The sequence below is a fragment of the Tasmannia lanceolata genome, unplaced genomic scaffold (assembly GCF_043159265.1).
Source record: "Tasmannia lanceolata isolate RefF3 unplaced genomic scaffold, GAP_Taslan_0.1 ptg000013l, whole genome shotgun sequence".
Taxonomy (NCBI): domain Eukaryota; kingdom Viridiplantae; phylum Streptophyta; class Magnoliopsida; order Canellales; family Winteraceae; genus Tasmannia; species Tasmannia lanceolata.
In genome coordinates this window covers 45,977,125-46,004,605 of record NW_027518690.1, presented here as the reverse complement: position 1 = coordinate 46,004,605, position 27,481 = coordinate 45,977,125, and the positions used below count along the sequence as shown (strand labels likewise).

Here is a 27,481-nt window from a genome sequence, read left to right as displayed (position 1 = left end):
GTCTGGCAGGAATTTCGATGCTACTTTGGCAACCAAACAAGAGAATTTGCTAAAATGGGACCCAAATCCGAAGCAAAACACCAAAACTATCCTGGCTTTTGTACAAGCAAACACACCCGAAGTTTTAATTCATACAAGGTAAACTACCTACCCTTGTAAAACCAAGAAGGAAACCATGGTGACAGCTGAAGCAGAGTATCATTTTATAGCCACTGCAAGCTGTAAAAACAACCATGTAAGACAATCACAGTTTTTGTTAGTGAAAACAACAATGGAAACCATAGATCCATTCGCTAACGCCCTGCAAAGGAGGAAATAATGGGTTGATAATTGATAATGGCACACTCACTATTTTGTAGAAAATGATATGGGAACAAGACAATGCAATACCTTGGAAGTAAACATGCACCACCCTCACTACCAAGGTAATCCATCTTTGATTTTGACCAACAAGCCACAATGCTCTCATATCTCACCGCTTGATAAAAGAAAATTAGTTTGATTCTGACCAACATGCTTTAACATCTATTACTCTCACCCAGATATAGAGTGCGGAATGCAGGAACCATAAGAGAGAACAATGGAGTAAAGGAGGAAAAACCTTCAGACGTATCATATAATAAACTGGTAACATTTTCATGTACAGAAGACAAGATCTCCCCCAATGGGTACATGGTTACAATATAGTGAATGTATAGATTATACAAAAAAAATGAGGACCTTCTACAGATCTTACAAAACAACATCACACATGGATCTCCCATCCTTGCAAACAAAACATTTATTTTCTCAAACCTCAACAAAGAATCAGGGTCTTGCCATATTCAATTGATTGACCCAACCCATTTCAAACAGTCACCATCCCTATTGTACATGGTAAATGAAGAAATGACAAAAATTTCTTAAAATCCCTACCTTCAAAGATAAGGCAGACAACAACTTAGCAGTCACTTCCCTTAAAAATACTCAAAATCAAGATAAGAAGAATCCTGAGAACTGCTCTTATTTCCACCCCGACCACTATTTTTCTGCATACGGGGCACCTCCTTACTAGCATATTGCCCAAAGTCTACAGGCTCAGGTACGTGTGGTGGCAGGGCACTCCTAACCAAAGCCCAGTTCACTCCCTCAAAAAAGGGGTGTTGTTTAATCTCTGTAGCACCCCTTTTGTAGGCGATTCGGCGTTGTGGGTCCTTCACCAAGAGGCCACGGATGAGGTCTCGAGCCACCAAGCTCACAGCGGGCACATCTGGGAACCTCAACGGCTGGCCCACGACATTGAAGAGCGTGGCACGATTGCCTTGACCCTTGAAAGGGGTTGTCCCTTGCAAAAGCTCGTATAGAAAGATGCCAAATGTCCACCAATCCACCGCACTACCGTGGCCCTCACCACATATAATCTCTGGGGCTAAATACTCATGGGTCCCAACAAATGACATCGACCGTGCATTTGTGGGCTCTGCCATCAGTTCTGGTAGGGCTCCACCAGCAAAGAGACCAATATCTGACTTAGATTTGCGGCTCTTCCTAGGTAGAATGCGTGGTAAAAAGGCCGCTGGTTGGATGCAACCAGTCACTGCATATTCGCTATCAAGTGTGCCATGGTGGCCTCCATTGCCTACATGGACTGATGATGACTTGACAAGCGTTGGACTGACGGAGCACCTAAGCGAAAGATCAAAGTCGGAAAGCATTATGTGCCCACCCTCTCTCACTAGAACATTTTCTGGCTTCAGGTCTCTGTAGACAATTCCAAGCATGTGCAAGTACTCAAGGGCAAGCAATACCTCTGAAGCGTAAAACCTGGGTCAACGATTAAAGGGAAATCAGTGAATAATAAACAAAGGGAAATATATTTTTGAAGAATGCCTGAGTAACAAAGAGAAAATGTGTTTTGATTTGCAGCCTACCTTACACAACTTTGTTTAGGAGACTCCCCAAGGGATGTTAGTTTGGTATATGGAAATTTAACCAAAACCCTAATAATTGTTGGAGATAAATTTTGAACTTGCATAGCATATCCTCAATGTTGCAAATGTCACTACACTCATACATGTGTTTGCAGTAAACAATTAGAAAAATGTCGATCACTCCAGGTATTTCATGAAATGGGAAGGGCTCTTTCTAGATCAATCCCTTTGCTCCTTTTTTGAAAGAACAAGAGCTCTTTATCGATCAATCCCTTTGCCCTATTTCTTCGAGAATCGGAAAAATCCCTCACGGGTATGACTTTTTTTCATCTGGAATGAGATTCAAATGTGGCGAACTACTAAATCACACCAGTAGAATATAGCATTTTCGAAGAAAGTAGGAGTTGTTCCAGTGAGATGCATATAATGGGGTACATCAATTGAGTTGTTTGAAGTTTAAAATAATTAGGATCTCTGGATCTTCTATAGCAGTATGTTAAATCCAACACTCAAAAACACGATCAAGAAGAGGGGATGCCAATCTTCTGTCCAAATCCAGAAAATCATGAGTTAAGGAATAAAGCCGGCTTATTTCCTATTTGTTAGACACCTAGAGTCGCTAGGTTGTACCATTAAAAAAGTCACTAGGTTGCATCAACGAAAAATGCTTCTTTGCTAGGTCCTCATATAATTGAAAATTAATTCAACAGTTTAATAAGTAGAACACTTCTGTAAACAACAACAAACACGAAATCTAACGGTGCCTACTCTCCATTTTCTAGTGAGCATGCGAGAAGCTAGTGGAAGCAAGAAGTGAGGGGTTTAAAAAAGAGAATGCATGAAGCGAAAAACACCAACTAATGGGGAAAGTAGAGAGGAAACATGTGGAAAGCATCATGAGAACTAAAATGAAGTGTGTAGGAAGTCTCATTCTTAGAGAATGAGAAGCACATTGAAAAAGATAGGGCTATAGTAAGCTCAGGAGGAAGGTTTAATATAGGTTAGGTGACAAGTAGCTAAAGAGGAATTCATGTCTGATTAGAATTACGAGTTTTAGGGATTTATAGTTTGGCAAGCTTTGGGGGAAAAAAACTTCACATAAGTTTTCTTTGAACCTTAATGAATTTTTAAGTTTTAAAGACACTCCTTTGGCATTACCAAAAGCGGAAAACACTCTTCTAGGAAAAAAATAAGCATGGGAAAGTAGAGAGGAAATATTAAGAAAGCATCATGGGAAGTGAAATGCAGCATATAAGATAAAAGCAATCGAGTGCCATTAAAAAAAAGAGAGGATAAAAGCAATCAAGCAAAGAAAATAATCAGCCTCAAGCTTTCCAAAGTAACCCTGATACTTGGATTTCCTGAAAAATAAAAGAAAAACAAATTGTATAAATAACCAAATCTTGGGAATGTTAAACATTGTGCATAAAACTTCTATTTCTCTTCTCCACCACACACTGAGGTTTATAAAATCTTGACTTCAACAAAGATAGGCCAAAAGGCAAGAAGAGACAAAACTTCAAAGGATTATAAGATAGAGTTCGACATTTAGAGAAGAAACCTCCAAAAGTGAAGTGCAAAGAATCCCAAGGAAAACCACTAAAATCCCACCAAAGCCTCATAACCCAAGTACAATTTTCTTCAAATCTGAGCATTGAAATAGTTCCTTTGAAAGCCAATATCATTTACCAGTTCATAAGTAGAATGGTAATCAAAGACTCAAAGATGAAAATTCCAAATCAACTTTAAAATTTAAACCATGATAAGCATAGTCAAGAGACAATCCTATGCTCATATGAAAAGTGTAAATCAAGCATGGACAAATAACAGGCTTAAAGAACCATCAGATGAACCACCCAATACAATGTACATGTTCATAAGCAGCATGGAAATCAACGATTTAAAGATGAAAATACCAAATCCACTTTAAATCATGATAAGCATAGACAGAAATGACAATCCTAGCTCATATCCAAACTGTGGATCAAGCATGCATACAAATGGACAAATAACAGGCTTAAGGAATGATCAAATGAAACCCTATTTTAGATAAAACAAGTCTGACCTGCCATACCGTAAACTTTATGGTGATCAGATCCATTAATCTGGTGTTACACCACTCGTCCAGCTCACTGCCTCCGGCTTAAAAGTAATCATATGATCATAAGCTGTTGCCACACCTTGATTAAGAAGACATTTTTAAAATATTTAAATATTCTAAAATATGCCTTTTTTTACCGAGGTAATGAACAACGGCTAAAGATCATCCAATCAACAGAGCCAATCACCAGGAAATGCAACATGCATGGTGGGCCAGACCAGTTCATCCAAAATATGGTAAACCGAGCAGTTCTTCCCAGCATGACTCTACCAAAAAGGGCACAATTCAAGCCAATCCTCAAATCCAAAGTTCAGAAGAAGAAAAAACATTCCCCCACAATTCTAAAATTTCAAATATAAGAACCCATATATAAAATCAGAAAGCAAGACAATATAAAATGAAAAGAAAAACAAACAACCAATGAAAAAAACTCACCTAGCAGCTTTTTCTGAGAAATATTTGTTGGGCTGTTTTTGACGAAGCGAATGAAGATTACCCCCACTGCAATATTCCATCACTAAGCAATAAAACTTGTCTGTCTCAAAATAAGAATACAGAGTGGGCAAGAAGGGGTGATCAAGAAGGCCGAGAATCTCCCTTTCCGTTTGTGCTCTCAATATCTTATTTCTACTAGCAAGTGATGCCTTGTCCATCACTTTCATGGCAAAGAAGGCATTAGTTCCTCTGAGTTCAACAAGATAGACACTGCCAATGTCACCATAACCGAGACGCTTGAGGAGTCTGAAATGGCTGAGGCTGAGAGGAGACTCTCTGGCATTGGCCAGTTGAATTGCCTCCCAACGTCCATCACCTCCAGTGTGAGGCTTGAGAGGTGCACTAACAGAGCTGTCAATACTGTCACTACGAATACTATTACTATTGCAGCTCCCTCGGCTAAGGCCGGTGCAGGAATCACCGATTTTTGAATCACTGGACTTCATGCCCGTCTTTGAATCACTTTTCTTTGAATCATTTGATTTTGTACTTGTTGTTGTTGCCATTGCCGTTGTCTCTCGGCCATGGCTAGTACTGGAATCACTAATCTTTGCATCACTTGAATTAGTACTCTTCGTTGTAGAGTTTGTTGTCCATAAGCCAAGCCCAGAACCAGAATCACTGATCTTTGCCCCGCTCGACTTTGAACTTCTTGTTGTTGACATTGTTGATGACGATGATGTTTCTGAATTTGTAAGCATTCTCAAGCATGTATCCGAGTTGTTAGTTGCATTACTATTGATATTGACAATTAAATCCATCGTTTTGTGTTCACGCAGCTTTTCGGGTGGGATGGTACTCATCTGAATTACAATGCAACATTTTCATCAAAATGATTGGATATTGCACTAGTGAACAAGCACGCACACTGTGTATAAGATCAAACATCAACATATATATGATAATGGCTTAAAACAAGTAAATATTTACAAGTTGCAAGAGGGGTGTAATTCAGTTGCTTCCTTTGTGGAGATGAGCCACTAAATATCAATATTCAATACATCAATTGCAAAGGCAACATACGCCATAAACTTTATACGTAATCTGACATGGGTATTGAGTGTCGGATTCGGTTAACCTCAGGAAAAAGGACTCGTGGATTGATCAATACATTTTAACCAATTCTATTTTTTTATTTTAAATGATAATATGGTTATAATAGGCGATACATTAGAAATTTCAGTAGGTTATGCAAATATAATATTTTATATACATATTAAAAACTTAATATTAAAATAGATAAAAACTCAAAACATGTGATAATTGTAATTTTTTTAAATCCCTCCCTAAATGTTATTAATTAGGTGGTTGAAGGGGAGTTCCCTGGTTCCTTGGTGGTTTGCTCATTGGTTGGACTAGATCTTGGATATGTTAAGAGGGACCCTCCGTTTCTTTCCACCATGTTAGAAGGTCGGCAAATAGTGAGGCCGATAGGCTTGCCAAAGAAGGAGTTTCCAGGTCAGCTTTAGAATCCTTCGACTTTCCCCCCCTTTGAGGAGTCTTTTATTGCTACTTTATATTTGATTTTTGGTTGTTTTCCTTTGTATTGTTTTGATCAGCTCAATCGCCAAGGTTTTCCCCATGTCTTTTCCTCATCATTAATATAATTCTTTGTTATTAAAAAATGGATAGTTGTAAATTTGCTATAGTAGTATTTACAAAAAAAAAAAGAGATAAAAAAAAATCTAGGAGTGTTGCAGTGAATCCTAAAGTATTGGAATCTGACATGTGTTCAATACGAGTATGTTGCCCACTTCAAAGAATCCATGTAACATAAGTCCAATCGTATTCTTTCGAAGCATCTAACTTTTCTTTGATCAGTCTTTCACCTGTGGGAAACATGAAACTTTTTCAATGGTGGGAAAAAAATCAATTAAGAAATTAGATCCACAGCTCAAACAAGTTCTTTAAGGGTGTCGCCATTTCTTGGATTATGGCTCTTCCCTCCTTTGTTTTGTTTCTGCTCATGACCTTTGGCACGACCAGAGGGATGTGTGTTCCTGTGGCGTTCGAAAAGATGTTGTGTCTCAAAGTTGGTCTCCCCCACTTTCGGGTTTCCTCAAGCTAAACTTTGATGGTTTGAGCTTGGGAAATCCGGGTCCTGCTGGGGTATGTGATCTTCTTAGAAATGCGGACGACATTATGATTTGGGCTTTCTCTGGACCTCTCGGGATTGTAGATTCCAATGTAAAAAGAGGTTAGAGCGGTTCTCCAGGGTATTAAATTGATTGGACTGTCCGAATTAGCGAGAGTGATTGTGGAGGGAGACTCCTTCAATGTTATCAGATGGTTGAATGGGAGTTGTTCGCCCCCCCCTGGAGATTTACGAGTTAGATAGATGAGATTATGGATCGAGTAAGGGAGTCATGAGTTTCTTTCCAACATGTAAAAAGATCAGCTAACTTGGAAGCAGACAATTTGGCTAGGGAAGCAGTGGCGAGAAGCGAGCTTCATTTTTTAATTCCCCAGCCCCCAACCGTGATAGGGATTGGTTGTATTTTCTTGGACTGTGATTTTATATTTTTCTTTTTCTACTCTTATTCTCTGACCTCTTCGGTCAGATGTGTACTGCTCTTCTTCCTTCTTAATGATTCATTACTCAACTCAACAAAGCCTCTGTCCCAAACTAGTTCGGGTCAGCTTAATTATGTGAAGGAAACACTTCAAAAAACCTTTTAGCATAAATTTCTAAGTAGATATACATGAAAGCCTCAGAGTACTCATAATAAAAGTTTATTAGACGATAAAGAGATAAAAAAACGAGGAAGAGAAGAACACAAATTCATGACTTTCAACCACAACAATCGTTAATCATAACAAGATATAAATGTCATACAATATAGATGACTGAGATGAGAGATACAATATAGATGAGTGAGATAAGAGTCTCTTCAAATCACATGATTATTACTTGATTACCCCACAGCGGTATGGAGCAAAATAACCAATAATTCAATAAACACACGACATATAACGATTGGCAAAATGAAAAAGGACTGGAATCCATATGAATCAATCACGAAACCCTCACGAAAAGCTCAAACAGAACAAACACATTGGCAGGGAAATATAAAATGCAGTTAGCAATTTATAATGAATCCAAACATAGCAATCCAAATTAAAAGAAAAAAAATACAACCAATTCAGAACTTCCAGCAGCATTAACAAACCTAAAAGCAGAAAAAAAAAAAAAAAAAAAAAAAAAAAAAAAAAAAAAACCTTCAAAAAACGCTGCCCAATTAAGATTGAAAACTTGGAAGCTCGAATTGGGTTTCAGAAACCGAATTAGTTAATGAAATTGCTTTCCCACCATTCTCCAAACAGTAACTTTCATTTTCTTCAACTGATCAGAAAAATGGGAGTGAAATCTCAAGATGAAATACCCTAAAATGGAAATCCCATCTGGGTTCTGGCAATCAGGGTCTGGTGCACAGAACCCATCAACGGATTTGGGTGTAATCCCGTATTGGAAAATTGTCGAGAATTCGTATGGTTGGGAGAGAAAACCGCAGAAGAGAAATAAAGGAGGGATAGAGAGGAAGAGAAAAAAGAGGGAAACAAGAAGACCCATAAATAAAAAAGGGAGGGAGAGAGAGAGAGAGAGAAAAGACGTGGTGATGAAAGAGAGACGACCAAAACCAACTCCTTGAGAACGAAGGTTTCGCCGTTTAAACCTGAAAAAGGTTGGTGGAAAATAACAGAGGAAGAGGAGTTTTATTTCAGGAAATGATATATTCGACCCTTTTATTTACTTGGGCCACACACTTGTAGTGTAAAAGTGGAGTCATCATCGATACACTACCGGGGGCTGGCCCAGGGGATAAAAGGAGGTGAATATATCACTTCCTTTTGTTATAGGGATAGTTTTGACAGGTGGGGCCATAGCCATGGCCCACATATCATGTGGCTTTTCTACAGTACTGGATCATCTTGATACGGTGGGTCCCAGCACACCCACATGCAAATCAAAGCCTATAAAGTTATACAGAGGAGTCGTTTCAAAATAATACAGTGATAGCCAAACAACGTCTTAAATTGTTCCTGGATACAGAGCAAACGTCTGCCTATCACAACTCACAAGAACACCGGAACAGGTTATCCAGGGAGATTAGCTACTTTTATTTTTGTAGGCAAGCTGGGGTATCCTTAAAATCTAATCTCACGTCGAACACAGTAGGAAATACTCCTTTTTTTTTTTATAATCATCCTTGATGAAAGTGTTGGACCTAGTTACAATAAACGTGGCAAGCACCCCATAATCCTACTTGATTAGGTTTAGGACATCCCCTTATTTTGGTTTTGGATGGGAAATGACTCAAGGAAAAGGTATGGGTCCACTGCCACATGTATGGTGATCAGGTCCATGCCTATTTGTTGGCCATCACAAATCCGGCCTATTTCCCATGGACCCACTCTCATCGGATGATTCTAGGCCGTTGATTAAGCATGATGGAAATATATATTTTAACTCGCTTGATATCTTCTTAGATTTTCTTTCTTAGGGATTAGCTAGCGTCCATGGCCGAAGGCATTTCGTGGATGGTCTGTTGTATGTGAAGCAGCCACACATGCTCTCTTTTCAGCAGATTTTGTCTTCATTCACGAGATGGCTGCTCTCACATGCAACATACCATACGCGAAATGCCTTTTAAGATGCACGCTAGCAAATCCCTTTCTCTTATTTTGTCATGGTTAAGACTCCTATATTTAATTAGTGGAATGCAAGTAACAAGTACCATGGTGTTTCTAGGAAGTGGGTTGCATGTTTAGGTGCTGTTTAGATCAAGGGGAAGAAATTCTCTGAAAAAGCACTTCATGTTTAGATGAATGCGTAAAATTTTGTTTCCCACCATAGATCGGAAGGCTAGGATCATCCTATCAAAAAGATTTTTTGGAGCACAACCAATTTTCGAGATGTCTCATCAAATGGACGGTCTAGATCATCATATGGTGTAAGCTGTAAGGTACTTTTTGAAAAATACAGGACTATACTGGCTTACACCATATAAAATCTCATAAAGTATCATTCCCAACATTTTCACCCGTTTTCTTCAATCTTTCAGACAAACAAAAGCGAGAAAATGCAGTTAAATAAAGAAAGAGAAGAGGGGACGAAAAAACTATAAAAGGTGGTGGAAAAGACAAGGAAAGGCAAATGCTGGAAAAGGGGTTATGAGCTTGACTTAACAGTAAGAAGAAGTGCTTTCCCTTTATAGCAAAAACATGAGAGAAAATTGTAGGACAGGCGATGATAAATTCGCACCCCCTTGCAGTACGCATATGCACCCCTTATATACCCTGATTTGTCGTTATCCTGATTTGTCGTTATCAAGGGTGCTAATGCGTACTCCAGGGGGTGAGAATTTATCATTGCCCTTGTAGGAAAATGATTCCTTCAAAAAGGAAGAAGATAACGTTTTATTTTTTCTTTCCCTTTTGCATATTCCAAATGAAGAAGATTATATTTTAGGGAGAAAAGTACGGAATGTGGGCTCATGTTTCGAGGAATTACGGATTATGGTCACTTTTTAAAACAAGAATGAAACACCGGCTAATCTTCAAAATCAGGTGGTCAAAAGACCCTGATACCCTTCTGACATTAGCTTAGTCTTCCTTTTTATTTCTGGCTCTTAAATTGGTGCGCTTCACGAGGCTTCTTTGGTTCATTTGAATGTGTATTTGAACCTACAGAACCTTAGGTTCGTTTCTATCTTGGTTGTCGGAAATAACTAGAGACAGATGGATGATTGACAAGTGTTGAAAAACTTTTTGGAACGTTGATAATCTAAAGTCAATCTTTATCTTTTCTCACTTCTCTTTTGGCATAGAACGGTAATGTTATTGAATATGTCTCTTTTGGCTTGGAGTCTTTTCACTTCTCTTTTGGCTTATAACGGTAACGTTATCGAATACGTCTCTTTTGTCTTGGAAATGCGACGTTATTGAATATTTTATTACTTCTCACGTTTCTTTTGGCTAAGAATGCATCGGAATATTAAGGGGTACGCCGGCTGAAATATGATGCAAGTGGAAATAGGGCATACGCCGGCGGAATTCATGAGTACGCCGACCGAAATAATGGATACGCCGGCATAAATAATGAGATAGGCTGGCAGAAATAGAGTGTAAGCGGAAATATGGTGTACGCCGGTGGAAATAATAGGTATGCCGGCATAAATAATAAATACCAAAAGAGAAGGGAAAATATTCTAAACCAAAAGAGACGTATTTAATAAAGTTACCGTTCTAAGCTAAAAGAGAAGTGAGAAAAGATAACGTCAGCGTTCCAAAAAGTTTTCCAACACGTGTCAACCATCCATCCGTCTCTAGTTATTTTCGACGGCCAAAATAGAATTGAACCCAAGATTCTGTCGGTTCAAATACACATTCAAACAAACGAAAAGTAGCCTCGTGAAACGCGCCAATTTAGTAGGCAGTAATGAGGACTCCGTCGATGTCAGAAGGGTATCATCAGGGTCTTTTACCACCCGATTTTAAAGATTAGCCGGAAATCCGTAATTTTTCGAAACATGACTCACATTCTGTACTTTTCTCTATTTTAGGTGGTCTTATACAACGTGCGTGCGAGTGAAGTCCAATATGTTTTTTGAGAAAGAAGACCGGAGGACATCCTCACTTCTCAGGATGATCCAGACCGTTCATTTGATGGGGCCTCGACCACCACGTTATAGGCCGAATCCCGTGAATCATCTCCGGAGACCCAAGTTGAACCCTACTCCATACCAATCTGTAGAGGTTTCTAGAACGTGCTGTCCCTTTTCAGATCGGAAGGTTAGGATCACACTATGGAGATGATTTAGGCCTATTTTACATAGTGTCCTGTCAAATGAACGGTTTGGATCTTCCTACGAACTGAGCCCCACTATATACTGGAGTTCAGGCCGACACAACCTGTACAATCTCACATTAAAGAGAAATTAATTTCTCGAGGGCCGTTGCTTAGTGCTGAGGGCCCACCGAGGTACAGACAAAACACAGATACCCCAAGGGGGGAGCGTTCATTCAATGCAAAAATAAATGATTACACGTGGAGTGCATCAAGCAGCTGATTGGTTCGTACAGTGGGCCCACCATAAGACAGACAAAATCAAACCCATTTCTTTCGTAAAAAGTATGTGAAATTAACCTTACCAGGGTTAACTAAGCATTAACTACAGTTCCCACGACCTCTTCTCAATTTGAATTCAAACTCAAATAGGACTGAGACAGAGAGAGACACGCACATGTTATCTCCGCTCCTCTGAACGGCAATATCCACCAAGATCAACGGCTGAGATCTTTTTCATCAAATCACCAATTCAAATCTCTCATCCCCCCACCTCAAATATCAAAAAAGAAATATAAAAAAAAAAAAGCTGCAAAAAACCCTTCTCTTCTTTCCCTTCTGTCTTAGGATTTTGAAATCTCAAAAATCCATCAAATCCGAGAATTCCTCCAAAGATTTCTAGGGTTTTAGTTTTCCATCTATGATTTCTCTCATCTTTTTCTCTGTGTTCTTGCTCCGTCTTTAGCCAAGAAACGCTGTCCAGGTCAAGACTCGTGACGGTTCTTTTAGGTCAAGATTTAGGGTTAGGGTTAGGGTTTTTTATCCCTTTCTTCTTTTTCTTTTTTCTATTTCAGTGGCTGAAAATGTCTAGCAATAATCGTCGTTTTTCAACTTCTTCTTCCTCAAAGAGGCCTGCAATGGAGAATGCTCCAAAGGTTTCTTTGATTGGTCCAAATCAGCCGAAGAAAAGACCTGCTCTCACCAATCTTACAAATCAATGTAATGCTGGTCGAAACCCTAGCCGATCCTTGGGAACGGCGGGGAATCAGGTGCGTCTTTATGTTGTGATTTCTAGGGTTTTATGTTGAAATATGTTATTTCTAGGGTTTTTAAGGAATTGCCCATGTTTAATTGTTGTAATGGTGTTTATATTTTTAAGGGTTTGCTCTTTTCTTTTTCTTTTTATAAGAAATGGGTGTGTACTTAACATCAGCCTTAACATTTTCTAGTAGAATTAGGGTAAGGTATTGACCATATAGTTTTCTTTATTAAAAATGAATCTTTAAATTTTCTGCACTGAATTTTATATGGATTTAGAAGTATCCTGAATTTCTAGTAATTCACTGCTTTGTCCATTTGCATATTGCTTGTTAGGGTTTTGCTCAGATTTTGTTAAGTTTTCACAAGATGCAAGTGATTTGAGGTTTTATTTAGGGCGATGATAAATTTGCACCTCTTGTAGGATAATTCACACCCCTTTAAAGGAGGTATGAATTATCCTACAGGGGGGTGTGAATTTATGATTGCCCCTTTTATTTTTCAATATACAATTAGTCTCTATTGCCTATTGAAACTTCAGTTAGTTTTCTATATCATATTTTATTTTGTTGATGTGTTATTTTCTAGTTACATATTGAGTGATTGGCAATCTTTGTTTCTTGATATAGCATATCTGTCGTTCGGATATAACCATGGACTTGATGTTTAGGATTGAGAGTCCATTGATGGCATTTCTAATTCTCAACATCTTTCACTCTATAACATTCGAGAGCTTTGTTTGGTTGAGTTATAATTTTTTTGAGTTTTAACCCATGTTTGCTAAAATTGATGATGCAGTCTTCATCTACAACATCCAAGGTGAAGAAGGGAACAAATATTGCAGGCACTGGGTTGCATCAGAATTCTTCACATGTGTCCTCTGTTATGAAGCTGACTACTGTGGTCTCTTATAAGAGTGCTTCTCTTCCAAGAATTGATGGGGCTACTGCTGGTGTTATTCCTCTTTTAGTGCCTTGCAACACAACCATATCTCCCAATCGATCGGATGGAGGTTCAGTTTCTATGGATGAAACTATGTCTACTTGTGATTCTTTGAAGAGTCCAGATATTGAATATATAGACAATGGTGACACTTCAGCCGTTGCTAGTTTAGAGAGGAAAGCATGTGATAATCTCTACATATCTGAGAATGGAGATTCAGGAGCAGGTCTTTTTTCTAACCTATGCAATTTTTTAATTGTCACGTGATTGTTTTATGTCTACTATTAATCGCTTGTCTATGAATAGATTTTCCGGAATCTAGCAGTGTGATTATAAAGTCTTTCTTCATAAGGGCATCTTTTGCTGTTAAGTGAGGGCTCGTCTCTCATTTACTCTCGTTCCTGTTTTTTCTCAGGGGGTGTATGGAAGAGAGATATCCTTATGGGGATGGAAGAAAATGATAACTTTGTTGATGTTGATGACAATCATGAAGATCCCCAGTTGTGTGCAACAATTGCTTGTGATATCTACAGGCACTTGCTTGTAGCTGAGGTGAATTTTGTGTGTGTAAAAGTTAATCCTCTATTATTTTGCACATTATTGTTGCTGATATGGTTCTCTTCTAATCATTGGTTGTGTGCACTTTCTTGCTTCTAGTTTTCTTTTCAAATATTCTTCAAAATATTGTCGAGATTGTTATTCTTAGCACATCTTTTGGTGGAAAGGTAAATGCCTATATCCAAAGGATGTTTTTCTTATTTTATGTTCCTTGTCATGGCGATTAACGGATCTGTAATACCATAGATTTAAATATTGAAATATTGCCATTGCAGTATTTTATGTCCCTTGAAATGTCATATGGGAATTCTGGGGAGCGAGCGAGAAAATGGTTCCTTTAGTGCTGTGCATGCATCGTGATCATACCAAATCTAAAACCCCCCTGTGGGGGCTTTTCATTTTTTGCAAATAAGTGGTCATAGAGTATTCTGTCCTTAATTCTCCATTGTCCTGCTTTTAATATGTATGTCTTAGTTGGCAAGAGTGGGAGGAAGTGAGAGCAGGGGAGGATAAGTGCAACCAAGAAGTTTAAAGAGCTGTTTTGTAACTTGAAGTAGTAACCATGGGACTCTGAAATGGGAGTGACACCTTAAGTAGATGATTAATGCTACAATGATAGTTTACACTTACATAGTTACATTCTTGTTATGCAATCATATTAGGCACATCTTAGAAAGATACTGTCATATACACTTGTTAAGGGACTGCAGAACAATAACTTTAATGCTTGGGATAACAATGCGAATGATATTCCATGGATTCGTCCGATATACTAAATAGGATTACCAACTTCCCATTTAAACATTTTCTCTCCTTTTTCTATGTATTTTGTTTTAGATTTCAACTTCTTATTTATTTTTTGATTTGCTTATTAGAATTTGAAGCATTTTAGCTTTATATATTAATTATTATTTTCTATGGGACTGTTCTCATTTTAAAATTGTTTCGTTGTTTACAAGTTACAACTTACCCCACTATCTAGAAATTCTTAAGAACACGTTAGAGCATGAAAATGTCACATTCTCTGATAGGAAATGATGTATGATTTATCTATGCTTCAGAACATCGGGGGTTACTTTATTTTTGTGACAAATATGTCGGGTTAAAACCCTGCCACAAAACAGGATTAGGTCTTTAATAAATTGGTTTCTTTAGAGTTGAATGTATATAGTTCCAAACAGTTGCATACATACACATGGATACAAACCCTGTAATTAGTAGGGTAAGAGGAAATGTTATTATAATTGGACTCAAATGTTATTATGTTGGTGGAGTTGGATTGAACCAAAATTAGCTACCAACCTCTATGATCTAATAAAAAACTCGAAAAAATTCTAAGGGTTGTTTTAATTTTTCAAATTTGTCCAATGGCCTACAAACATATGTCAAGTGATTTTGTGTTGTCACAATTTGACAACTCTTTGAAGAGTTCCATCTTTCATCCATTTTGATTGGGAAAACCCCACTGGGTGAGTGGGGGTGGGTTTGGGGAGGATAGAAAAATGAAGACTGAAATCCTATTTCAAGAGAAAGGCAGATGTGGTATTGAAACTCGTATGTCTAGAATATGCAAGTATTGATGATTTTGTGAAAAGTCAACTGAAAACATTTTTTGTGCAGAGCTTTTTGCATCTTCTGTGCCCATGATCTTTGGATATTTGCCTGCATTAAGTTGACCATCAAACAAGCAGTATGATCTTCTACCTTCATCATTAATTGTTAACCCCACCAACACATACCGTTTCTTATAATATTAATATTTATTAGGCCATTCTCCATTCCTCTTGTCAGAAAACATTTGGAGATGATTTCAGAGTCTACCTTAATTCAAGTAGAGAAATAGGCATGGAGATCAAATTGGATGGAATTTCTTTGTTTAAAAGAAAGTAAAAAAACTGATAAACTCCTAGTGTTTTCAAACAAGAAATGTCATTGGCCTGCTTGGGTCAGAATCAGGTAGATCTTGGTGCAAGAAAGCATCAATGTTTTCAGGAGTTGAATTTTCTTGGTTGATTATTATGACAATTGTGGGCTTGGGTCAGAATCTGGTAGATCATGGTGCAAGAAAGCATCAATGTTTCCAGGAGTTGAATTTTCTTGGTTGATTATGTTGACAATTGTGGATGTAGTTAGCTTGCCTTGTGGCTTCACAACCCTTTCTCAATATTTTTCATTTTTTAAGTAACTTTTTTAAAGTTTTAATGGTTTGAAAATGAAAACAATATGTTCTCAGCATTTTCTGAGTCTTTGAATTTGCCAGGTCAGGTTTTTGGCCTGTTCTCAGTATATAAGTTCATTCTAATTTAAGCCAATTCTGTTCTATGCATGTGACTATAAATCTCTCTGATGCTTTAATTTATTGAATCACCTCATGAGCATTATTCAATTGTTCTAGTTAATTTTCTAGAAAGCAGTAATCTTCTTATTTCAACTTGTTTTTTTTTTATCTCGCCTCATGTTTTTGCTTTAGCTTAGTGTCATCCACTCTTCTCTGTGAATCTTGCAGACCAAGAAAAGGCCTTCTACTGATTTCATGGAGGGAATCCAAAAGGACATAAATGCAAGCATGCGCGCAATTCTAATTGATTGGCTTGTGGAGGTAAGACCATCTGTCAACCTGTAGAGAATTTTATTTATTTTCTGTGATACAATCACTGATTTCCCTATCTGCAGGTTGCGGAAGAGTATAGGCTTGTACCTGATACATTGTATTTGACTGTTAATTACATTGACCGATTCCTTTCTGGCAATGTAATGAACAGGCAACGGTTACAGTTGCTGGGCGTCGCCTGCATGTTGATAGCCGCGTAAGAATCTAACATCTGATATTTGCTTTTCTTATATTTTTAATTTTTGTTATGTGTTAGTTAGGATCATATTGTAATAATATGATGATACTCCATTCAGCAAATATGAGGAGATATGTGCACCACAAGTGGAAGAGTTTTGCTACATAACTGATAATACATACTTCAAGGACGAGGTATGGTTCACTACCTTTGGCCATGGCTGTTTCTGGATGCTTCTTTTGTGTTGCTTTTCCTTTTGGGTTTATTGCTTATGGCATTTTGTTGCAGGTCTTGCAAATGGAAGCTGCTGTTTTGAAATATTTGAAGTTTGAAATGACCGTCCCAACAGCAAAATGTTTCTTAAGGTAACATCCAGTTCTCCAATTCATACTGGTACTGTATAATGTGAGGGGAATGTCTATTTCACTTGATAATGATTTATGATTTTATTCTCGTTGAACAAAAAAGGAGATTTGTCCGAGCTGCTCAAGGAAGCAATGAGGTACATTCAGCTACTCTCATCTTCATTTTTATTATTCCATATTGCAGAATTGTGCTCATATGTGTTCTGCAGGTTCCAATGTTGCAGCTTGAGTTCCTGGCTAACTATCTTGCAGAACTATCCCTCCTTGAGTACAACTTTCTTTGTTATCCACCGTCGTTAATAGCCGCTAGTGCGATTTTTTTGGCAAAGTTTATATTGGTACCCTCAAAGAGACCTTGGGTATGCATCATTAAGATTGGAAGTCTTGGTTTACAGTAACTTTTCCTCTAACTGGGACAATTAAGAAGATACTCTTTAACTAGAACAATATCATTTATTTTCTTAGTGTCTCAACATAATTTTGCAATACCCAGTTGTCAAATTTTGAATCCTGATACATGCATTTGTTCTCAAACTTGATGACGCAGAATACAACCTTGGGGCATTACACCTTGTATAAGCCATCTAACCTATGTGGTTGCGTGAAGGCTTTGCACCACCTTTTCTGTAACAGCCACAGCAGCAGCTTACCATCTGTCCGGGAGAAGTACAGTCAGCACAAGGTAACCAACCCAACTCCGATAACCGTATATTTCTTTTTATTCTTTTCTCAGTTTGAATCTTCTACTAAATCAAACTTCTCTATAACTACAAACCTTGGAATTTGTATTGCCAGTACAAGTTTGTGGCCAAGAAATACTGCCCTCCCACAATACCTTCAGAATTCTTCCAAGATCGAAGCGACTAGAATGTTCATCACAGCCACCCCAATGCTTTGTTGGGAGATTCGGATGTGCGTCTCTGTTGTTGAGTTGCTAATTCAGTTCCATTAGAACAGGTGGTGATCTCCAATGCTATGTTGGGAGGTTCTGAGACAAGTTATCTTGTGTTCAGATGCCAATTCAGTTCCTTCCATCTGTATCTCATTCTGTCTAAACAACAATGCTCTTTGCTTCTTTTTTTTCATGTTCAGAGTTCAATTTGTGTTTTGATCGAGATTACAACTTTGAGATATTTATCTTGTGTTGATGTAAGATCCGGAATGAATGGTCTGATGATCCTTGTCCCACATGTACGGTTGAGATAATCACGCTTCTTTCAAATGAACGGTTTAGATCACCACCTGTTCATTTTTTATGTTGTGGGCCAACAAATGAAGGGTTTAGATGATGCTGTAAAGTGGAGTACTTTTTGGACTATGAAATATCAAAATAGGGGAGTGCGGATCTGTTTTTCCTTTTTGTCTATTTGATTGATTGTTTGGCCAGAATAGGGGGGGGGGAATCTCATACTCAAAATGGTAGTACCAAAATTGTTACCATTCTTGGCTGATGCTATATGGTGAAGGCTTTTGTCAGTAACTCGGTGATTTTTACTTCCTCTTCTTATGACGTAAGCTCCCGTGACTTTTCGTACCCTCTTTTGTCATCTCCTTTATCAATACGATAGTAAATATGTGCCCCCTTGTTTTGTTAGGCACACCACTTCCTTAATTTTAACTTTTCAAAATATTGCCTGCCGTTAACAGTTATATGGGGCTTTCATCTGTAGGCCCGACTGTTGTGATAAGATATTAAGATCATGACCGTATGCTATTTTGACGGTGCGGATCTACGCTAGCTGCTGGTGTATGTACTCGTGTGGGGCCATGGGTGGGATGTTCCACATCACCCCCCCCCCCCCCCCCCCCCCCCCCCCCACGTTCCTTAACCCTAGAAATTCCCAGAGTTTAATCACATCCCATTTTTTTTTTTGCAAGCATGCGAATTTTCCCTCACGCAATGGCAAGCCGCTCTTCGCATCTACCCTTTGTTTTCAATCATAATATCGAAATTACCCCTCGAGGGCATTCCGGGTAAAATATCAAGGGTCTAGGATAAGGTGATTTATATTCTGCCCGGGGCCAGGGCTGGAAACGAGCTGAGCCGAGCTTTGGGGTGTTCGGGCTTGGCTCGTTTAGTTTTTAAGAAGGCTCGTGTTCGGCTCGGCTCGTTTAGTTTTTGAAGAGGCTCAGCTCGTGAAATATTCGAGAAAGCCCGGCTCGTCTCAAGAATGATAAAAGCATACTTCTTTAGGATTTAAACCAAAGCCCCCTCTAAATCCAAAGCCTTATACTCGGTAAAACCTTCATTTGTGATAAACAACTCACATTCTTTTATTTTATATATAAAAAACAAATATAATCCAAGCTTTAAAGCTCGGCTCGGCTCGGCTCGTTTATGAATCGAGCCTGAAAAGCTCGTGTCGAGCAAAACTATACAAAGCTCAAGTTCGACTCGTTTATATTGGTAAGCCTAATTTTTGGGCTCGAGTTCGGCTCGTTTAGTAAACGAATAAGCCCGAGCTGAGCTTTTAACGAGCCGAACCTAAACATGTTCGTGAGCCGGCACGGTTGATTTGCAGCCATACCCGGGGGGATTCTTAGGAGACTTTTGGAAATATGATTATGTTTTCAGCCATGATATCGAAACTACCCGGCCGGGTCATTCTAGGAAAAATATTCAGGAGCCAAGCTAAGTTAAATTCCAGCTTTTATACGTTAAGCTCCATTTTGTAAGTGCGTATATTTTAAGGGAGATAATATACTTGCCACTTTTATACTTGGGACAGCCCCCTCTAGTGTAAAAGATTAGTCATCATAAATACACTAGAGGGGTGTCAGAAGTGAAAAAAGGGCAAATTTATCACAGCCACCGCAGCTGAATGAAATGAATAGGACAAAATCTGTTGAAAATCTCTCGTGCAACAGCTATATGGTTGGGTCGATCTTATTTGAAGATCCAAACCATTCATTATTTTATTTTTTTGGGCCAAAAAGTAAATAGTCTCTGCTATAGGACCAAAGGTTTTTCAGTCGCGCCCAAGTAAATCCAAGAAACGTAGAATGGCAGCAAGGACATTTTGTTTAGTATGTAGGGGTATTTTGGAAACAATTGCTCGTTAAAGCCAATATTTCACCCCTTTTCTGCAACTTACCAGTTACCACCTTCATTCTTCATTGTTCTCTCTCTCTCTCTCTCTGCACGGAGAACCTTCTCATTTTCCGTTTCGGTTTTATGCTCTGTTTTTAATATACAGAGCGAAGTGGAATCAAATACTCTTGATGCTCTGTTCTTGAGAAAATCAGGCGATTTCTAACCCGAGTTTCGATCCCCGAAGGTCTTTCACGTATAATGATCGACGCATCGATTTCTGATTCCGTTCGGCATTGAACATGATGAGGTTTGCAAGCTCTCTTTCAAAATTTAAACTCCGGCTAAAATCAGAATTTGAGTTATCATTGCTCGATCTATGATTTTGTGTTTTCATTTTGTTTTTCTCTGATTCTTCGAAAGAGATTATCTGATTTGTTCAGGCGTAAGAAGGAGCGTAGGTTCAAGAAACGGATTTTCTTTGGAGATCACGGATTTTCGCCTTCTTATAATCGATTTCTAAAGATCTTTGTCACTTTTGAGTTAAGGATCTTTGATTTTGGCTTGTCACCGGAGAATATTGTTGTTTCCGGTCACGTATCCGGTACAACTCCGTCCACTCCATTGTCTTCGGCAACATATCGCCTTTCCCCCCCTTTTCTTAGGTGGATGAGGTTTGTAGTGATCTTCGTTGTTTCTGGCTAAGATCCGGTGAACTCCGGTGGAGTATATATCGTGTCTCGAACAAATCATATCTCTGCGACTGTTTATCACTGGTCTTACTCTTGCTGCGGAAAATTTCTGATGATTTCAGTAGCGTGGAGCGAACTCTTTCACATTCTTCTTTACAAATGAGATTTTACGTTGCTGAGATTCTATTCTCGGATATTTTCCGGCGAAAGGATCAAATATTTGCTGAATCGGCGAAAAGGACTCTGGAGAATCATCTTTACGGCTACAAGTCGTGGTATTATTCTCGTTGCAGAGAGTATCTATTGATTTCGGTGAAACAGAGCTTCTTCTCCGACGAATCTTATCTTTGACAATGTGTCACCGGATTCCGGCGAAGCGAACTCTAGTCTCCAATCGTGTTTTTAGAGTTTTTTACCTATTAATCGTCACGATCCGTAAAAAAATTGCGTTTTTTTTTTCTCTGTGGCGAGAGTATCCTTCTATTTCTTCCAAGGTCATGCTAATTCCCAGTAAGTTTTTAGGCTTGTCGGTTGAATATCGCTTGATTTAGTCTGTTTAGCGTATAATATCTTCAGATTTAGTCAAAAGAGATGTAAAATTCCCAAGATCCATTGTATTCTTGAAAGACACCGTCCATTTTTGTCTCGCGGTTGCAAATAACTCCGATTTCGGCAAAGGAGAGTCGCCTCTCGGACAAATCTTTCGTTTCAGTCTCTCCAGTGGGCGATTCCTTCTGTTTTCAGTTACTTGGTTTTATTCTAGCAAAAGATAATTAATTCCTGTTTAATTTCATCGAAGGAGAGCAGAGATTCTTTCGATTATCTTCATTTCCTCTACTCTAATTTTGCAAGTAAAATCTAGTGGAGTTTTTGCAAATGAAATTGTGCGGATTTTAGATTTGCTGCTTCTTAAGAATGTGAAACTGATTTCACTACATGATGTAGTTCCAATTTTAGCTGATTTATTCTTTTGAATAAATCTACAGCCTGGTCCTCTTTTTCTTTAATTTGCTTCTGTTCTGGATCTTCTGGTCAAGATGGATCTAAGATTCTTACACGATCACGATTTCCACCCTTTGTTCTTTGTACTATGAAGGATCTACCGATTTTAAGAAGAAAGGAGAGGCTCTTGCAATCGCCGACTCTTTCCTAATATATCCGACTTGTGCTTGGTAGGGAAAGAGCTCTGTTTTTCTTTCTTTTTTCCTCCTTTTTTGTTTTTTGTTTACATTCTTCCTAATAACTTGGTACAGAGAACATTTGATTCTTTCCGTTTGATCTCATTGATCCTTTTTGAGAAATTGGTATACGGAGTAATTCCTTTCCGTGGGTAAAAGTGGGTCTGTAAGTTCGCATTTCTAATGGGTTTATTCTTTTTTTTGACGGAGGAAAAGGAAAAGGGGATGCTTTTCTGGTTCAGTAGGGAGAGAATTCGGGATACTGAGGCGGAGGGGAGTCATTTTCCCCCTTTGTCCGTACGGGCAAAGCAATATGTTATTCGAAATTTGCTGTTCTTGGATGATTTTGTATGGTTGAGGACTGTTCTGGTTTGGTAGGTAGGCAAAAGAAATTGGTGGAGGTTTAGTTTGAAATCATGTTCTCTCAGGGCCCAATTTAGTTACAAGTTGCTGTTTAATTTCGGGTAAGAACTCATTTTACGGAGATATTTTTAGCCATTCATGGCAAAAGATGGCCTAGATCAACGGTTATTATTTATTTTGACAAGGGCTTCTCTGTTCTTTTGTTTCCTTCCGGATAAGAAGGGAAATCGGGCGACTGATAATCTGAGAATAACTGCCGATCTAGTAAAATATAACAGATAATTCCTTGTTATGTGTATTGAGTAGATGATATTTTCTGAAGAAAGTGACAGCTGTCTTAGGGTTTCTTTATTTTTGAAAGGGAGAGAAAAAAAAGTAAAAAGAAGATGGATCTGCTTTAGTTTTGTAGATGCCGGATTTCTTTCTTTGGTAGAGGGGTTCATGGAGATCTTTTTTCACTGAAACTGATTAAAAATCTCGTGTTCTAATCTTTCCGAACAATAAGAAAAGGTAATTTTTTTTTAAAATTTTTTTTTTCCCCTTTTGCTCTGTTTTCTCTGAGACAAACAGGCCCACTTGCACTGCGTTCGTTTTTTTTTCCCCCTTATTTTTGTTTTTATTTCTTAATTTTTTGATGGATTTGTAGTGATCAGGCTTTCATTGAAAACTTTTAGCATCATTGTTTCCATGCATCTTCATGTATTCATGATTTGTGAGGCCTGTACAGGTCTTTTTTATGTTTAATTTAGAACCTTGTTAGAGGTTTCATGGCTCTCTTTTTTTAATGGCAGGTTTCATGGCTCTTTTTTGTATGTAATCCGCTTATCCACCTTCTGTTTTTTGATACAGATACCAGAGTGTAAGTCCTGATTATCTTCCTTTGAGCAATGGAAGAAAATCCAACTTGAGAACATGTAATGAGAACGATGTGGAGAGTGCCCAAATTCCCAATTACAGTGGTTTTGATGGAAAGGCCCTAAGATTCAGGCCCCCAACCATCCCATCTACCAGCCAAGACCAAAACTTCCCACAATTTGTTCTTCCCCATTCCCTGCATCCTGAAAACCACCTCACCAAGAACCAGAACCATGAAAGCAACTCGGGAGGCGACATTCTGTTGCAGTGGGGGCAGAACAAGAGATCGCGTGGGTCAAGGGCTGAGAACAGACCTGTGACCGATGATGAATCAATTCGGTCGACGAAATTGATCAAGATTCAGAGGAGAGTAGTCTCTGGAGTGGAGAAGCAGACGATGAATCATTCGAAGATGCCACCGCCTTGCACTACAACAGCTTACAGTAGGGGTGCCAATCTGAGATCTTGTATGCAACCTACAGTGTCTCTTCTCAACAGGTTTGCAGACTCTTTTTTAGTTTTTTCCATTTCGATTGTTTATCAATAAACTTTCTGAGATGATCATGCTGTTCTTGTGGGATGACTAGGTTTTTTTTATATTGGGTTTGATTTGGCAGTATGGTGTTTATCTTCATGTTTTTTGTTATTACTTCTTGAGATTGATTTTGCCCTTCTTTTCTGCTCTCTGGGTATGGCGTAACTGCTTGTAATTCCTTTTGATCTTGATCATGCTTTCGAATTAGGGTTTGATTTGGCAGTCTGTTTTTTATCTTCATGTTTTTTTGTTATTAGTTATTGAGATCGAGTTTGCCCATCTTTTCAGCTTTATGGGTAGGAAGCGACTGCTTGTAATTTCTTTGGATGATCATGCTTTCGAATTGGGGTTTGATTTGGCAGTCTGTTGTTTATCTTCATGTTTTTTGTTATCGGTTCTTGAGATCGAGTTTGCCCTTCTTTTTCTGCTTTATGGGAAGGAAGCAACTGATTGTAATTTCTTTTGATGTTGATATTTTATTAAATTATTCTCTTTCGAGCTCTTGTTAACCTTGACTTAAGTTCTCTCCTTTTGTTGGTCTGTGCTCTCTCTGTTTCATGGAGAAAGGTTGCAATAATTTCTCTTTTTTGACCTGGGAAACTAAATTTATTTATTGTTGATTTGTGCTTGATTCTGTGGATGTATTTACTGTTAATTTCTTGATTTTGATTGTTCTTTTGGGTTCTGGGTTGATTTCTTGATCTGTGTTTGTGCCTTTAGAATTCTTTTTTTTTTTTTTAATATCTTTTCCTTTTCTGCTTCTGGCCGTTGATTATCCAAACCCGCAAAATTTATTACTAGCCGTCCACTCAACTTTGAGGGTAGCTAAGACGTCTCTTGAAAAAAGGGTATTTCTTTTTAATTTTCTTCTTATTTTTTCCCTTATGTTTCCCTACATTTGTTATTTCTTCTTGATATAACCCACCTGTTCCAGTACCTTGCTTTTCTTTTTCAAGGCAGCATTAAAATCTGTCTTTATTTCTTTCCTGTTTCCCCTTATGTCTTGCCAAGATATTTTTAAATTTTTTTTCCACCTTTTGTGCGTCTTATGAGTGGAAACACTTATTAGGTTTCTCAGTTCTGCTTTTTAGGAATCTAGATCGTTGATTTATCCTTGCTTTTCTGTCTTCCGGTAGAGATGATGTATCTTCTTTGACATTCTTTTCTTTTTTCCCTTTTCCCTGGAATCTGTATGCTTATGTATTTCTCCCTATTCTTCTTAAACCCAGTAACAAAAATCTACTGCAGGGCCAGGGTTAAATGCCCTTTTTACCCTTTACAGATTATCTAAAATATCTGTCAATCAGTTTTCCCCTTTCCTTCTACTTTTTTTTTTCCTGCTGCGTAGAAAACATTTTCTCAAATCTCCTCCATAGCTTGATTTCATCTTCCACAAGATCGGTTATCTTTTTTCTTCTTTCCCTTGATCTCACAACACCATATAATCTTTCATCTACCATGATCAGGAACTTAGAAGAACGATCGGGTCTTGGAAACGGGTCGCCGTCTTGTAACGGCAACGGCCGGAATCTCTCTCGATCTGGCGAGAAAAAGTCCCCTCCATCGCCGGAAAAAACAGAAAAAAATGGTTCTTGTTCTGTGACAGAGAAGATGAACGGGGTACAATCGGAAGCCATGAACGTTGAAACTAGTATGCCACAGTTGGAAACAGAAGGTGCGACGGAGAAGGTGAATCTTGATCTGTTTGAGTGGCCTAGGATTTACATCTCTCTATCTCGGAGGGAGAAAGAAGAGGATTTCTTTGCTATGAAAGGCTCAAAGCTCCCTCAGAGGCCCAAGAAGAGGGCCAAAAACGTTGATAAGACTCTTCAGGTATATAGAAATTGATAGGAAAATTAAACAAAAAAGATATGGCTTTAATGTGGTTTTCTTTCAAAGTATCTATTTATTAATTTTTATTTTATATGTGGGTTTGAGCAGTATTGTTTTCCTGGGATGTGGCTGTCTGACCTGACGAAGGGCCGGTATGAAGTTAGAGAGAAGAAATGCGTCAAGAAGGTACTTTCTTCTTAGCCTCTTAGCCTCTTAGCCTTTATTTTCAAGCAGAATAAAAATATTGATCACAGATTCACAGTGCATATAATTATAAACAACTAAAAAATTGAAAATAAAAATATCAGGGAGTCTAATTAGTTTCTGTAATTTTATAATTATTAGGTTTTCTCAAGATAATTATTGTGTATTTTCTCAAGAGAATATCCGGTATCCAACCAATCTCTGTGTATTATTTCTGAAACCTTAAAAAAAAAACAAGAAAATTGGTTGCATTCGCTAAACTCGAATGTAATTAATCTGCAAATTGTAGCTGTTGGAATGAATGAAGTTGGGGAGAATGTAGTGAAGTTTCTGGTATGGTTTCTTGGAAATAGTCACCAATGAAAAACAATGGGAGGAAAGTTTATAAAAGTGGAAGGGAGGACATGTTGAGAGTTGAGACTAGGCTGGCATGGGTTCGCATTTCTCCCTCAAATGGGCCCATGATGATGTATGCTTAAAGGCTGCAGTACCACTCATCTATCTTCACCCTCAAAACATCCTAATATTACCATGGAAAATGATTTTACAATTATCTCAGTCGATTGTTTGGAGATTACAGGGAAATAATCCGGTCTTTCTCAAAGTTTTTCCGGCAAAGGTACATTTTTTTGGGGATAGCCATTTTGCGGCTGGCTTTTGCATGATAGAACAGCCACCTCATATGAATTAAATGAATGAGACAAAAATGCTAAAATTGCCTCGCAAATCCCTTTTATTTATGGGTTATATTTGATTTGGTACATTTTACTAAGTCCGAAATTTGAATCGGACGGTGGTGGAAATTGGGTCCATTTACTTGTGGGTCCACTGCATAGACGGTTTGGATCATTGCACATGTATAATTGTGAGGAGAGGGATTGAAAACGACCTCCCCGTCTTCTTTTATTAGCTATAATTCGAGATATATTATGGGAAATGATTTCACCACAAACATGTTTTGATACACGACGCTCATGTCTCTTGTCCTTTACATTTAAAGAGCTTTAAAAAGACAAGACACATGAGCGTGATGTATCAAAACATAGTTGTGCTGAAATCATTTCCCTATATTATGGAGCTACTTTTTTTTTTACTAATTTTTTTTTCTGGGTTGGTTGTGGTTGCAGAAACGAAGAGGGTTGAAGGGAATGGAGAGTATGGAGAGTGATTCAGAATAGAATAGAGAGAAATAAAATCTCTTCCAGATCAATCTCAAGTTCCCCAATTGTGCGAGGAAAAGGAATCTTTGTTTGCACCATTGCTCAAGGGAATAACCTAAGCACGGGCCTCTCACGTGCTCGCCGAGCGGCCTCTCTTCCAACCCTCTCTATCATTCTATTCCTTTTCTTTCTTTCTTTTTGTCCTTTTCTTTTTGTCCTTCGAAATTCAAGGGGGCGGGGATGATCCCTATGTCCCTTGAGCTTTTTGTACAAATTGTAGCGTTGGTCAATGAGAAAATTTTTCTTTCTTCTTATTTTTTTTTATCTTCTTTAATGTCATTGTTTATCAATTCCAAGTATGAGAACATCTTTATGAAGGAAAGTGATATCCGCACAGCTTTGTTTCGATAATGGCAACTCCCCTCTTTTTTACACTATTTTCCAATAGAGCTACTGTAGCTTTTTGTTAATTATATTGGGAAATGACATATTCCCCCGCTTTTCTTTTCTTTCTCGGGTCACCCATTGTACTTATTCCCCCTCCCCGCTCACCCCTCCCCCCTCCCCCCTCCCCGCTCACCCCTCCCCCTGTGCCTTCCCTTTAACGTTATTCCTTAAGTTTTGAAGGTGATATCCGCACCAGCC

At 38.3% G+C, this 27,481-nt stretch overlaps 3 protein-coding genes across 4 annotated transcripts; 2 read left to right on the top strand and 1 right to left on the bottom strand.

Annotated features, from left to right (window-relative positions):
• Positions 1 to 586: 586 nt before the first annotated feature.
• LOC143890290 (serine/threonine-protein kinase RHS3-like) lies at positions 587 to 8,179 on the bottom strand. Of its 2 annotated transcripts, none has more exons than XM_077394922.1 (3): positions 7,726 to 8,179; positions 4,447 to 5,309; positions 587 to 1,803 (listed from the first exon to the last, which is right to left on the bottom strand). In XM_077394922.1, exons 2-3 carry the CDS (start codon positions 5,307 to 5,309, stop codon positions 957 to 959), a joined length of 1,710 nt encoding a protein of 569 aa, XP_077251037.1. In that variant the 5' UTR covers positions 7,726 to 8,179; the 3' UTR covers positions 587 to 956. The 2 variants fall into 2 exon arrangements, with proteins under 2 accessions (XP_077251037.1, XP_077251038.1); XM_077394923.1 differs by having other exon boundaries at positions 7,890 to 8,179.
• A 3,563-nt stretch (positions 8,180 to 11,742) lies between these two features.
• Positions 11,743 to 18,332, top strand: CYCA1;1 (Cyclin A1;1). The gene is made up of 11 exons (XM_077394924.1): positions 11,743 to 12,342; positions 13,130 to 13,499; positions 13,689 to 13,825; positions 16,338 to 16,430; positions 16,505 to 16,638; positions 16,739 to 16,814; positions 16,909 to 16,985; positions 17,089 to 17,122; positions 17,195 to 17,344; positions 17,533 to 17,667; positions 17,781 to 18,332. Exons 1-11 carry the CDS (start codon positions 12,157 to 12,159, stop codon positions 17,850 to 17,852), a joined length of 1,464 nt encoding a protein of 487 aa, XP_077251039.1. The 5' UTR covers positions 11,743 to 12,156; the 3' UTR covers positions 17,853 to 18,332.
• A 1,752-nt stretch (positions 18,333 to 20,084) lies between these two features.
• On the top strand, positions 20,085 to 27,150 carry LOC143890289 (uncharacterized). The gene is made up of 5 exons (XM_077394921.1): positions 20,085 to 20,326; positions 23,099 to 23,602; positions 25,106 to 25,472; positions 25,581 to 25,658; positions 26,804 to 27,150. Exons 1-5 carry the CDS (start codon positions 20,319 to 20,321, stop codon positions 26,852 to 26,854), a joined length of 1,008 nt encoding a protein of 335 aa, XP_077251036.1. The 5' UTR covers positions 20,085 to 20,318; the 3' UTR covers positions 26,855 to 27,150.
• The last annotated feature ends 331 nt before the right edge of the window (positions 27,151 to 27,481 follow it).

Bases quoted from the DNA above. Each gene is read 5' to 3' on its own strand.
- LOC143890290 (XM_077394922.1), bottom strand. From the start codon at position 5,309: ATGAGTACCATCCCACCCGAAAAGCTGCGTGAACACAAAACGATGGAT. The intron at 1,804-4,446 runs GTGAGTTTTTTT...TCGTTGACCCAG, and splicing joins TTCTCAGAAAAAGCTGCTAG to GTTTTACGCTTCAGAGGTAT.
- LOC143890289 (XM_077394921.1), top strand. The intron at 23,603-25,105 runs GTTTGCAGACTC...TACCATGATCAG, and splicing joins ACAGTGTCTCTTCTCAACAG to GAACTTAGAAGAACGATCGG. The intron at 25,659-26,803 runs GTACTTTCTTCT...TTGTGGTTGCAG, and splicing joins AGAAGAAATGCGTCAAGAAG to AAACGAAGAGGGTTGAAGGG.